Source organism: Sinohyriopsis cumingii, chromosome 2 (assembly GCF_028554795.1).
Source record: "Sinohyriopsis cumingii isolate HCF-2022 chromosome 2, ASM2855479v2, whole genome shotgun sequence".
Classification (NCBI taxonomy): Eukaryota; Metazoa; Mollusca; class Bivalvia; order Unionida; family Unionidae; genus Sinohyriopsis; species Sinohyriopsis cumingii.
Genome location: NC_142962.1, coordinates 84,369,532 through 84,383,664, shown reverse-complemented (window position 1 = coordinate 84,383,664; position 14,133 = coordinate 84,369,532). Strand labels below are relative to the sequence as shown.

General features: G+C 33.9%; 1 protein-coding gene across 1 annotated transcript in view; it reads right to left on the bottom strand.

Annotated features, from left to right (window-relative positions):
* Nucleotides 1–14,133, bottom strand: part of LOC149805301 (uncharacterized) — a 384,402-nt gene that overhangs the window by 25,726 nt on the left and 344,543 nt on the right. Inside the window, exons 49-51 of the mRNA XM_089949218.1 lie at nt 11,450–11,653; nt 6,634–7,404; nt 2,144–2,356 (exon numbers count right to left, since the gene is read on the bottom strand). Of these exons, the coding sequence (XP_089805344.1) occupies nt 2,144–2,356; nt 6,634–7,404; nt 11,450–11,653 (1,188 nt within the window). The remainder of the gene's footprint in view (nt 1–2,143; nt 2,357–6,633; nt 7,405–11,449; nt 11,654–14,133) is intronic.

The following is a 14,133-nucleotide window of genomic DNA, read 5'->3' as shown; positions in this document are numbered from 1 at the left end:
ACTTGTGCATATCCATATTTTTCATAGCCATACATGCATTCAGTTTCTTTATTCCTGGAGGTGTTATTGCATTCTCATGGAATTCTTCTACCCATTTCATGGATGTGATCATCTTGCTTCTCTCAGAATTGGATGTGGTAACTTAGTCGTTTCCATTCTCAAATTCCCATAGTTCATCTTTATCGTATTCCAAGACAAGCATGGAACCACTCCGGGACATTACTGACATTTATCATAATTCATAGACTGATATATGCTTGTATACCTTTCTTTTCCATTAATGTTGATATGCGCATGTTGTATAAACATCTTTTTTTTCTTCACTGAACACTGAAGGCTTCCCAACTATTAATTCTTGGGGGACAATATCTGCTGCACATGTTTTCTTTGGGCATTCACTTCATTCCATTCTGTTTATTCACCCAAGAATCTAATGTCAGCACTATATGGTGTATTCAAACTAAACCAATGAGTGAAGTCCACACAGCTGCCACTGTCATCCCAACCTTCGTTGGACAGCCCAGTCTTCGCTGGGCTCCTTCAGTTTCCGCTGAAGAAACTTTACTCAAGGGTTATCCATAACATTCTGTCAGGGAGTTTCACAGACCATCTGTGACCTCTGTACAACCGTGTTGTGCCATTCAGTAGCCACTGAATCACTCACTGACAGAATTAACCAAAACAGTTTCATAAGTAGCAGCAGATAGTCCTCCTTGGCAAACAGTACAATTATAAATAAAAACTTTAACTGGATCTGTGTTTTGTTGTGTATAAATTTCTACAATAAACAAATTATCTTTTGAAAATGTTCACTACTAATGACAACAATCATAAAAAGTGACTTTTGAAGATTGTTGTAAACTCTGGACTGAACTAACCCCATATTTAAACAACTGTCCCATATGAACGTGACCATTTTGACTTTTAATCTGTATGGATGTCTCTTACCCCAACTGTAGTTGTGGGCAAGTCTGCTACTGATCCACACAAGCAAACATGATATGCTACCTTTCAAATAACTTGAAACAATTAGAAGAATACTGAATGATATGCTTACATAAATATATCCCTATCTCTTCTACATTCCACCCATTCCCACATGATGGAGATGAGTCTGTAGTAAAAAAAAAATGCATAACCCTTCCAAAAATACAAGTACAATTACTGGTTAGCATGCATACTTTCCAATGTTTACCATAATATGTACAAAGTTTCACAGAATCAGCTGATAACCATGTCATATGTCCTATAATGTTCCTGATGAAAGCCAGATAAAGGGAGCACAAAGATTTGGGTTTTTTTGTGTTAAAAGTATTTTTAGTGCATATCAGGCTGTACATGGCGGCCAGTATATTTAGTGGAGGAAGAACCAGGGAAAATTCAGAAAAGAACCACCAACCCATGGGAAGCTACTAGCAAGCATTCTCACATACCCATGGTGGCTGAGCCTGAGACTTGAACTGATGCGGACTGAGGTGAGATGTTTGAGAGGTCTGCAAAGGTGAGTGCTTTAGATCAATTAGCCCCACAAAGATTTGTCAATATGCTAATCACATTCACTAGATTTTATCATATAATACAAGTACATCCAGGTCCAAGTCAAACAGAGCAATGTGATGAACAAAATTTGCAGGATTACTGCAATTTATTGATATGCTGCAACCTTAGATGATGAAAATAATTTTACTAAGTTTCTCAGTGGTCCATTGGAAACTGTAGAACTACTCAAGATACTATCATACACAGCAATAGGCTCCATGTCTAAAAGGGCAATAATTTTTTTATAAAAAAATCAGCAAGAGCACAGTGACTTGTCTACATGCAGATCTTCATGTAATGGTCATAACCTGGGCTCAGAAAAGCACTTGTCAGTTCATCCAGACCAGGTAAAAATTGGCTGGACCAAATAAAATATTATTGTCCTTGTTCCTCCACCAAGCAGACACAGAATCACACATTGAGAATAAACAAGAAATCAAGTTTATCTGAAATCATATGCCCTGTCTAATGCATATTGAATAAGAAGAACCAAAAACCTCAGATATGTGTAGTTTGAAAAACATAAAAATAACAAGATATATCATAGTAATTATTCATGACAGTAACTTAAAACATATATAAATAATACAAAATTTCATTCTACCTTCCCCATCATTTAGATATTTAAACACAGGTGGAGTAAGGTCTATAAGAATGGGGTCAGAGTAGGAAACAGTCCTCAGCCCAGCGGCATTTGTGGCCACCACAGTGATATGAACCTTGGAGTTATGTGTCAGGTGTAAAGAGCTGTTATATGCAAAAGACTGTGTGCCAACACTCTTGAAATCCTGTAGCTGTGTGCCTCCCACAGTGTAACCTGTAATGAACAAGTGTGCCATTGTATGTTATATACTCCAGAGTGACTAATATGAATATGGTGTCTGCAGCATGAAAAAAGTATAAAATGCTCCTCACTGCTGCTGCTCTTCACAAAGTCAAACTCCATCAGGAAGGAATTCTGAAATTTTGTTTTGGGCTTTATTTACTTCACAGATGGTTCATCACTCCCTGAATAACTAATTTTCAACATTTTGGTTTAAAGAAGGAATCACCCTTCCATACTGCTTGCAACTTTATCTTTCCAACAAGCAAAATATTTATATTTTGCATTTTTATTTAAGGAGTAAACTCTGACTGTAATAAAACTTTTAACACTGTTCATGAACTAGAAAATAATCTTTACGAAAGATTGTTTAAACCTTCTAATTCCAAGTAACAAAGTGTAATAAATGTTGTTTCTTCTGATTTATTATCTTCAGGTGAATTGGGTTATTTTACCTGTGTACTTAATCTATGCAAAGTAGCCAAATGGGCTCTCCTAAAGCAATGCTGACAAGACAACATAAAATCACCATAACTATTGTCAGTCAATTAAGTAGCCTGTAAAATGATGTTTTATTTAATCACTTACTAGCTTTACTGTTTGATGTTGTCGCTATAAAAATTAAAATACAAACTGCCCAGAGCTTACAGTTGTCCACAAGTACTATGCATCAAGCTATGTGAATCATGTCTGGCTACTGCTTAAACAGGTTATGGGAATATACTGTAATGTTGGAAAAGGTCTGTCTTTATTTTTTGTTTCATAAGATTTACCGGAAATTGTGTTTTTATAATGGGTACTGGGAGAAGTGAAAAATGGTGTCTTTCATATGACATGTTGTGATCTGGCTGGTATGCAATTAGAATATGAGCTTGCCAAACATTTTTTTAAAATGACTATCATAATACAATAATTGCAATTGTATCAGTTGATAAATGAAGGTAAAATTTCCATTGGTCAGAACATAATCATGTGATCAGACCCGATTGCATTTATTTCTGTATAAACTGTATGGAGAACTACTTTAAACTAACTTCCATAGAGTCATGCACAAAGTCACATAAACACTGAACTGGAAGGCATACATACTGCATGTCTTTAAAATGAAATAAAAATGGTGGGTTTATATTTTATTTAGAAAGCTGAATAAAATGATTTGACAGAATCAAATAACATATGTTTGCTGTTTTTCTGAATATAACTAATTCTTTATTTGACTAGATTTGAAAATGAAAAGCATGGAAACTCAAAATCTGTCAAGAACTGGAAATACAGCACTTTCACTGCAGCTCATTACAAATTAAATTAAAACTATAGGTAGATGGGTATAGGGATTGGGAGGAGGAGTTTCAAAATCTAACATTATAGCAATTGGATTCACAGTCCTACAATGAAAGATGCGAACCTTGAATGTTACAATGTAGGGTGGGTGGGAGATCTACTAAACCCCCACTCCCCAAGTGTAACTGTTAGTGTTGATGTCTTGCACTGTTTAACTATAGGATCCCCATCACTATAACCATTTACCGATAGTCTTAATTTCATTTGTAAGTAGTCCCTGTAGGTAACCTAAACTGTTAATCAACATGAAAACAGATTTAAAGATGCCAAAATTGGTTACTCATGTGTCTGGACAATAATGATTCACATTAGTCACAATGAACTCCTGATAGCATCAAATCCAAGAGTCATTCATATGTCAAACAAAACAACACATCCTTTGCTTTGGATATTGAACTTCTACTGAGAAAACATATGCCAATTTAGGTAAAAGATTAAGACCATGCTGTGGAATGTTCAAAACCTTAGATTGCCTACCATTGGAAGAATTTTTTGTTTGATATTGATGTACCTATTACTTTGTAGATGGAGAATTCCCTATTCAATAAACAGCTACGTAGCAGATGCCTTAGCAAGAATTCATACACTTAAACAAGCTCTAAAAGTGATTGGAAATATCTTTAAGAAAGTAAAATAACAATAAAAAGTAAATAAAATTACAAATAAGTGCAATGATAAGAGTTTAACATTTTTTTCATGGTATAAATTATCAGTTGCACTCTCACACAGCTAACATAATGCCCTTTGGGCATTATTTCCTGTGATTCAGCAACTGACAATTTGTACCATAATAAATTTAGAAAAAACAACATTAAACTCTTAAGCAACTGAAACTTAACACCAAGACTAAATTATATTTTTCTTGTTTTTTGTTGCAATGTTTAACAAATGCTAAGGTAATTAAATGACTAAATACAAAATATCTCAATTCTATTCCTGGCTTGGATTATTGTATACAATTAAAAATAATCACTATAATTACAGATTACTGTAACTTTAACAATGTGTCCATGTTGGTTATTATTATACTTTGTATGAACAATTCATATTATTCATGTTATGATGTTGTGACTGACATTCAGACCATACTTAAATTTACATCGACTGCTTCCTTATATGGAAAAATGTGCTCATGTATGTGAGACTGTTACATCCAAGTCACTTATTCAGCTTCCAGAATTGCTACAATGCAGAACTAAAACACTCTCAAGTTCTGAACATCTTTATGTGCAATCTTTATTACATTTGCCAGCACACATCTATACAGTGAAAAAGCAGACTAATCTTATTTATGCTAGTTTAAAGTTTCATTTAACAAAACAGATCTTTACAATTTTCAACGTAATATAAGATATATAATTTTGTGGCAGTTCCCATCTTATAAAAAATTTTCAAAGCCTTACTTTGATAATACAATAATGGGTTCTTAAATGAATGTGGACAAAAGTCAGCTCATTTTCAGGTGGAACCAAATGGCCTCTAGCATGTGCATTCAATGCCACATAATCCTGGGGCCCTGTAATTTCAAGACTTGGTGAAGACACAGTAGATCTCAAAAGGGTAATGATTTAATATTGAATTTATGAAATGAGTTGAATAAAGTCCAGCTTTTGTCAGCCTTGGCAAGCAAAAGCTGGACATTATTCAACTCATTTCAAAAATTTAATTTTAAGTCATTACTAATTTGAGATTCTTTTTATCAATTTTAGTTTTTATTTCAGTGGAAATTCATTCTGACAGGTGCTGCACCATTCATCTGTTGTGTGTAGAAAATAGTCCCTAACAAAGTTGAAGTAGTAAAAGTAGATTATAGTTTTTGGCAAACAATAAATCAAAGTTATTTTTCAACACAGAATGTGATGTCACATTGTTTGATATGGTACACAGTACCAGTTAGAGTAGGCCTAGAATACATGATCCATGTTCACCCTAAAATGACACTTTCACAACTAAACATTACATTGTTGCAATATTTATGTGAAAAGAGGATTACTGGATGCATAAATTCCCTTATTTACTGTAATGCATTTGTAACTGGATATCTGCAGTATTTGATTTGGAACAGTAGACTGTACAAAAGATATAAACAAATTTCTTTCTTTTTGAGTCAGATTTGAATCATATATTTACCATGTAAATATGATTTGGTTGGATAAAGTTCTGTCAGTTGGGAGACAGGTTTATGTCCACATTCTTCTGTGAACAGAGGTGAGTTTATTTACTTCTTTAAGTTAACATTTAAATCACACTTGTATACAGGGTGGACTCTATGTTAAGATATACTGCCCCCTCCATTCCCAACCTTGGTATCAAATGAGAAATACCCTTAGTTTTACTTCTTGTTGTTTTTCTTGTCTTGGGATTTTATGGCATTTTTGAAAAGATGATATTGTTATAAATGACATAACAAACCCCTGTGGGGGTAAACTGACTATAATCAGACAGACAAGATAATTTTTCCCTAATTCAATTTCATGAGTCGAGTCAAAAAATGGCTGCCAAAATGTTCATTGAAAATAAAAAATTCCAGAAGGCAGGTTTAAAAAGGTTTTCTGACAATCACAGCCAATCATTAAAGAGAATACTGCTTAATAGTTTCATAAGCTTATTCAGACCAATCAGAATCACATAAAGTGATTTGTAATATGTTGTGATATAAAAAATATGAATCTGCACATATTATAAAGAACACTGTATTGACTATGTGATAAAATATTTTCTGTACTGAATATTTTCGGATTTGTTCCAGTTTAGTTCAAATCATTACCACTGTATCAGTTCTAACAATTTCGTTTTACATGTAGCATATACATATTTGGTAGGTACAATGTTCAGTTAAATAATATAGTACATTTAGATTGCAGTCTTCTTTTACTACTTGAAAAGGATAAAATCTGTGAAAAAAGAACAGATAACACAAGCCTGCTTACCAATGGCCCATGTATAATCCATGATAGGACTCTCAGGATCCTCAAAGTTCCAATCTGCATGAACTGATGACCAATCATGAAGAAAGACTGTATGAGCGCCAACATGACCATGACTATCTGTATCACTGTCTTTATCAAGAGTTACTGCTTGAATGTGTACATCATCCAAGGCAAGACCAATGTTGCTGTCATAGCTTCCTATCTCAAGCAAAGTCTTTTCCCACTGTCCAAAGTAATAAAATGTGTGCTTCTGCCATGAAAATGTGTTATTCATCATGCTTGAGGGGAGATTTTGTGGCCTGTTATACAAAAGAAATACATGACTACTGTCACCAAACTTAACATAACCTTCATTATTTATATTATCAGCATTCTTGAAGGGCAAATGACTTGTGTAAAATGTCACCATGTACTTAACTCCAATTGAGATGTTGATAAGTTCCTGAAATACAGACCCCTTTAATATTACAAAAGACTTTCCATCATTTGCCAAGGACTCATTTGATGAGATGATATATAAGCAGCTATTCTGACCATAAGACCAGCCAGGGAATATGTCACCTCTACAAGTTTTATGAGTTTGAATATCCTCTAATGCTGTTGGACCATCAAAGTTTTCAAAAGAAGGATTGAGCACCAGGTTCTCTCCATAATACATCCTCTGTTTCCTGATTGGAGCAGTTGTATCTATGACTACACCACTGGATGACACTTCACTTGATATCTGTCCAGTTACATCCACAGCCATAACCTTATGCACTATCTGGGAACCTGAATGATATGAAAATCTGTTCAATTATTTAAATAACATTGAAGTTAGCAAACTGAACATGCTACATTTTTTTTCATTGCTCTCTATAATGAATTGTTGTAATTGGAAGGATTCATTAATGTTTATGCATGTACTAGCGTAAATTTGTTTTTCACAGAAAATGGAAATATTAAATTGGACCTTTCCTTTTGTTTGTCTTTATGTCCTACCACTTTCATTTCTACAAAATAACCTCCAAATTATCACTGCATTCCATCCCCCCAAAATGCTTAATCATAATAAATAAATATTCAGTGAGTATTACACCAGTACTGCATTACTGTTTAAAGTTTTTGTCAGAACAATAATTATGTCCACATAATAACTGTTTCCATTAGCACTGGATCTGAACCAGGTTGATATGCAGCTTTAACCTTGCTTGAGTTCAATTGTCAGCATCTTACTTCATCCATTAACTGTTATAGTCCTAGAGAGTTAGACCCACCCATTTTACATTTCTGTAATCAAAGTTCAATAATTATTTTTGATTTCAAACAAATTGGTAGGAAGCTTGAGTCGGATGAGGCCTCTGATAAATTTGATTGTCAGTGTTTCTTGTCATCATTTAGCAGAGTTATAACCTTGGATTATTGGACTGACTCACTTTCATTTTCACACACTGCAATTCCTTTAATAATGGTTGAATTTCAAACAAATTGTAACTTTGATGATCAAAATTCTATGAATATTTCATGCAGTTATAGCCTCCCACCAACTTTAATTTTTTCACAATAACTCCTTAAATTAGTATAAAATTTCTAACAAATCTGGTACCAGTATACAGCTTCATACTGACAAAGCCTTGGATGGCTTTGATTGTCAGAATTCTTCAGGTTCATTCTGCAGCATTATAGCCCTGATTGTTAGACACATGAAAATCCCCTTAATCATGTTTTAATTTCAACCAAATTATGTATGAACATGATAACCATCAGGCCTTGGATGAGTTTGATTGTGTTTTCCACAATAGTGGAGTTATATACCCCTGATTGTTGGACCAACTCACTTTCATTTCTAGAAAAGAAATTCCTTTGTTAATGACTAGATTTTGATCAAATCTGATGGACAAAGTCACATATTTGTAACATTAAAACTTGTATCATATTCAGATCTTATGCCAAAGGTAAAAAAGTAACTGAGGCATGAAATTAAGTCAAAGAGTCCTAATGTTTGCATGATAGTTTAGTTCTCTCCAATTTGGATCAAAGTTATAAGACCATATTAAAAAAGAGTGCCCAAAAATATACCTAAGTAATTCAAAATTATACCATGGTATGATGGTGAGACAGACAGAGATGTAGGCATATTAGGTTAATATTGAATTTGTATGGCTTGTACAAATATGGCTTGTGTCCACAGGAAGTGATGTAAATGAAGGTAACAAGATGATTTCAAAACATTTACCTGATTCAGTAAATATAAAACAAAAGCTTCAAGCAGATACATTTTACATTGAATATTAACTAGAGTCCTTACAGGGGGAAAAGAATTTCCAGGAATTCAACATCATATCATTTCTTCCTTTTAACTGCCGAGTTTTGAAATTATCTCTGATATTCTTCAGCAATGGCAATATTTCTAAATTAGCTGCTGTGGTGGACATATTGAATGTCAGATTAGCACCATTTTCATTTAGAATTAATTAGATAGTATTAAAAGGTTTTGGTAAAAACCCATGTCAATAGGATCATTCATTCAGAGGGAGTAGAGCAATATTATCATGACAGCCATATTCGATATGCCATTGGCACCATTTTGATTTAGGATGAACTTGGTATCAGATGAAGTCAATTGGTGAAAATCCCATGATTTTGAAGGAATAGAGATAAAAATATTGATACCATGATGGCAATATTGAGGCTCAATTTGCATCAGGACCAACAAGATACCATAAGAGCTCTTCTGTTGAAAACCCCATTAGTAGCAGTAACAAAATTTTCAACATGGCCACCATGAAGCCAGATCACCATAAAGAGTCAATACTCCAGCCAGGTATATCAAAATTCAAAAGCTGCCTCACATATCCCACTGGGATAAGAGGATGTAACTCCTCCACTTGTTACCTATTCTCCTAATGTATTATGATTGGGTAGTATATCTGAAGAAGAAACCAATTTTTAAAGGAGTAAAATATGTTTCTCCAATAATAATACAGATAAACCCTCCCAGCCTCCATATAGTTGCATCCTACCAGTAGAGCATGCATTCCACTGCCATTAACTTAAGTAAATATGTGACTTAGCATCAATTCTTTTATCCAATGCGTGCTAACCTATTTAAGCAGACAACTTTAAGCTTTCATATCTAACAATTGTAGCTTGGGAGATAGTAGTTGTACTCTTATAGTATTATGATTGAAGAAGAAATTTTTCTATTAACAGCAAATTTTTTATGTCATTTGCAGATCAGCAGCAAAATAAGGTAAAATTAGTTTTATTATAATTCAGCAAATTAAGGTAAAAGAACTACTTTGCTGGTACATCTATACTTGCAATTTGTAATGTATTACTGGCCTGTATCAACAGACTGAAGGTGACCATTGTAGGGTACTCTGTTTCAGTATAATAAACAGAAGTTATTATATGCTCATTTTTTCCCTGTTAACTTTACATTGTCAGAATCATTCAGTATTACCCGAAACTGAACTCGCGCAACAATACACATATAGCATTCACGTGCATAAAGGAACTACGTTCTATTGTAAACAAACAATGGATGCAGACACCAGCACTTTTGATTTGTACACAAATCATATACACTCACGTAACAGGCTCTTTACGTTGTGGATGTTTAAATTTGTTTCTGAATGAACTAAAACATGTTTCGTGAACTGCCACATACCAGCTGTTTTGGCACATTCTGCGTTGATACAATGTTATGGATTTAGGCTAGCTACAGTATATAACAGACCCAAGACCAGGTCCTTACAAATAAAATACAAGTGACAAGTCATATACTCTCTTCTTTAGCTGGTGATAAGAATGGCAAAATAAAATATACTTACAGTTTTACATCCTGAATTTCCTCAAAATGTATTTTCTTAATTCTGCAAATGCAAACTACATGAGCCATGTCATAGGTTTTCAATCTGGATTACACATTTCAAAATTGTGCTGTAATTTTGATAATAAGTGCAAATGCATCCTCCTTACTGCACTCAAAATGAAATAAGCATTAAATTCCATAGCGTCTGTTTGATAATTGCAATTGAAAGACTTCATATTTTTCCCACATTATGATTTCAAACATTCAAGGACAGAAACAGAAACACATTTGCAGATGTCAACATGCTTCTCCCTAGCTTATTAAATCTCATGAATTTCATGTGGAATCATCACATACAAATCCAGTCCTTAATCTCGAAATTTCCTAGAATTGAGAAAGTTACCAACATCTATTCATTCCAGATCAAATGGAAAAGTTGTTGCAATGCACATTCATTCACAATATGACTCCAAATTTCAATTTTAACTAGACACACCATTTTCTTTTGAAAGTTATGTCAAGCGCACGACCAAGTTCAAATTTATCTGGGTGGAGTTATGTACGCAGTAATAATGTTAATTTGTGTAATGATGAATATGCGCTTGTGTATTTAGTTTGGAATGCGGCATACATTCATTTACGTTGTTTCTTGTAGTGAATTGTGTTTATATAATTAAACCTTAGGTAGAATAAAAAATGAGCATATAATAAAAAGGTTACTGCATTTGTATGGGAAAATATGAACTCATTTTGTCAGAAGGAGATACTCCACTCCCAAAGTCATGCAGTATTCCATCCCAAAACTCATTCATATTTTCCTATACAAATGCAGTAACCTAGAAATAGTGAATGCTTTGTAGCTTGAATGCATTTATTGATATGTGTATATGTGGGTGCCAATATCTGCATTGGCTTTAACTCTATAAATTGGAGAGGTATCTGAATTTGCCACTTGTGACTTTGCAATTAATTGGTTTCCTACGCTACTATTAATCAAGAAAAAACACAACATAATCCTACCTGTTGCAAGAGGCTCCATAATCTGTCGTTCTACTTTTGTGTTAAGATGAACATTTTGCCAGGGTAAGATCTCGCATTCAGTCACATTTTCCATGCTTGTAACACACCATTCATATCTCGCCACTCCAGATTCCAAATCTTCAAACCCATGCCATGTGGCTGCCAACAAAGTGGATGAATTTTGGTATTCTGCATCACCAGGGCCTGTAAATGTTTTGATTACTCTTTGAAAATTTTGAAATTCTAATGCCTGATGAATATATTTTCCCCTAATTTAACATAGGTTTTCTAAAGATTCAATTCAGCACAATGGCTGTTATTAAAATGCTTCAAGGTTCCAAACCTATACAGAAGTTTACCAAGATGCATCTGATCTCATTATGAATCTAAAGGATAAGGCAGAGAATAAGCTGACTGTAATGTTATTTTGCTTTTCTTTAACAATAAATACAGTACAGTCACCAAGAAACTATAATGGGACATACTCCATGGCATAAAATTTACATTTGAAACAAATAAATTCAGATTGTAAAACTTGTAGTGTCATGCAGTGTGAGATTGATTAGCAAGACTTTATCCATCTAATTCATACTTCAAAGGAATGAACTTTCACAGAAAGCCTCACAAGTTGAGTCAATCTCACACTGGCTCAAGTACTGTAAAATCTGTCAGATGCTCTTGTAATTCCCACATTATAAATTTATACTTCATTATTTCAGCAGTTATTCCTTAGGTACCACACTATCCAGCCCAAGGCTAGTAAATTTCCTGTTGGACGAGTAGTTTTCATAACTTTAATAATAGAAAAGTTTCAGTTGTCACCAGTCAGAATGTATTTGTGCTATCATACCTAAATTTAAAACATCTGAATGACTGGATGATGCCCAAGTCCTCTCTGAGCTAATCACATAAGCACTTGAGATTTGATTCATTAGATAAAATGAGGATTTTACAAATCATATAATTTCAAAATGAGGCCTTATAAATTTTTACAAGTTTTATAAAGTAAAGTTGTGTGTCAAATGCTTTGAGTCTGAGTTTCTTCTCATCTTTCCTACTTCATTTTAAATTATTTTGACATTTATGTTCATTGGTGGCCTTTGACAAAACTCAAGAACAATGGACACTCCCCTGCCAACACCAATGCAAACATGCAAAATTATCCTGTTACAGTGGGGCTGAATTTTGGTTACTAAACATGGAGTGTCATAAGGACAAACACATAGATAGGTCTGATAGAATCTTTGCATTTGCAAAGATATAAGAAATGTTATCCTTGTTATTTCCTTGAAAATAAATCATCTTCTTACTCTTTTCATTCCAGTAGGGTTCAATATACTGGTAGTAAGCAGCTAGCCACAGGGTTTTGGTGAATAGGTTAAGATCTCTGCCAATGTAGTGCCATTACAATCAAAATCCCTGTTATGATAAACTATTTCATCTTTTAAGGGTTAACACATTAGAGACATATATTTTATTTTGTATCTGTCATGAAAGTCTGCACAATGCCTATACTGCTATAATGAGTGATCTTCTCAAGTTCTTTAACTGTAGCACAACATGTACTGTCTTAAGTTATTAAACTATGGAGTTATACTTTTAACTTGTGACTGATGGTGATATTTAGGAAATAAAGGTGTTGTTAATTTAGATATATTCTGACTTGTTTTCTGCGAAGGATTTACAAAGATTTACAATATGGATAAGGATTTTATAGTTTTTCTAGATTTCACTTCTAGATATTCATCTTTAAATATCTGAAAGATATGAAGCTTATTTTGTGTGTCGGTCAATACATCCATTCTTTGTCATTAAAGTCCTATACAATTATTGTTCTGTTTTGCAACTCTGGGTCTCTTTGAGAGTTGATCTATGCATATTTACTCATATCTCTCTCTCTCTTTCACTGAGCTGGATTATTTATGTCCAAATTATTTGTGAGTGCACATATAACTGAAATTGGATCTTCCATCATCCAACATCATTTAACTAGCTTAATTCAATTTTGTGATGGGCTGTGGGTGGCCAAGTGGTCTAAGCCTTTACAGATCACTGACATCTCACCTTTGTCTGCATGGGTTCAAGTCATGGGATTGGCCACTGTGGGTATGTGAGAAAGTTGGTATGTGAGAAAGTTTGCCAGTAGCTTCCCATGGCTTGGTAGCTCTTCCCAGTGTTTTCCTGTGTTTATCCTCCACCAAATGTACTGGCTGCCATGTATAACCAATGATGTGCTGAAAAATGGCATTAAACTCATAACAGCCAATCAGCCAATTTCATGATTGTGAGTGCACATGAAATCAAAATCTCATCCATCATCTACCTAGCACATTGTTTGTGCACATAGTTTTATTGATTTAATTTAGTACGTACTATTCTTTCTATCTCTCTTGCATTCACTCACTGCTAAGACAAGTTATTTTGTGTTTGATTCTCTCAATATTAACACTTTATAATATACAGACCTGTAGGTATTAGATGGAAACATGATCTCAAGCTTCATTTCCTCATTTATTATTACTTCATGAAAATGAAAATGAAAATGTCATGAAAAATGAGAAATCTATGCTGATTGATTGTCAGATGAATTTCTAATTCCCACATCACATGTTCAGTGAACATTAATCCCCTCCTTGAAACTTGTGACTTTCTCCAAACATTGTACAGACACTGTGGTATACAAA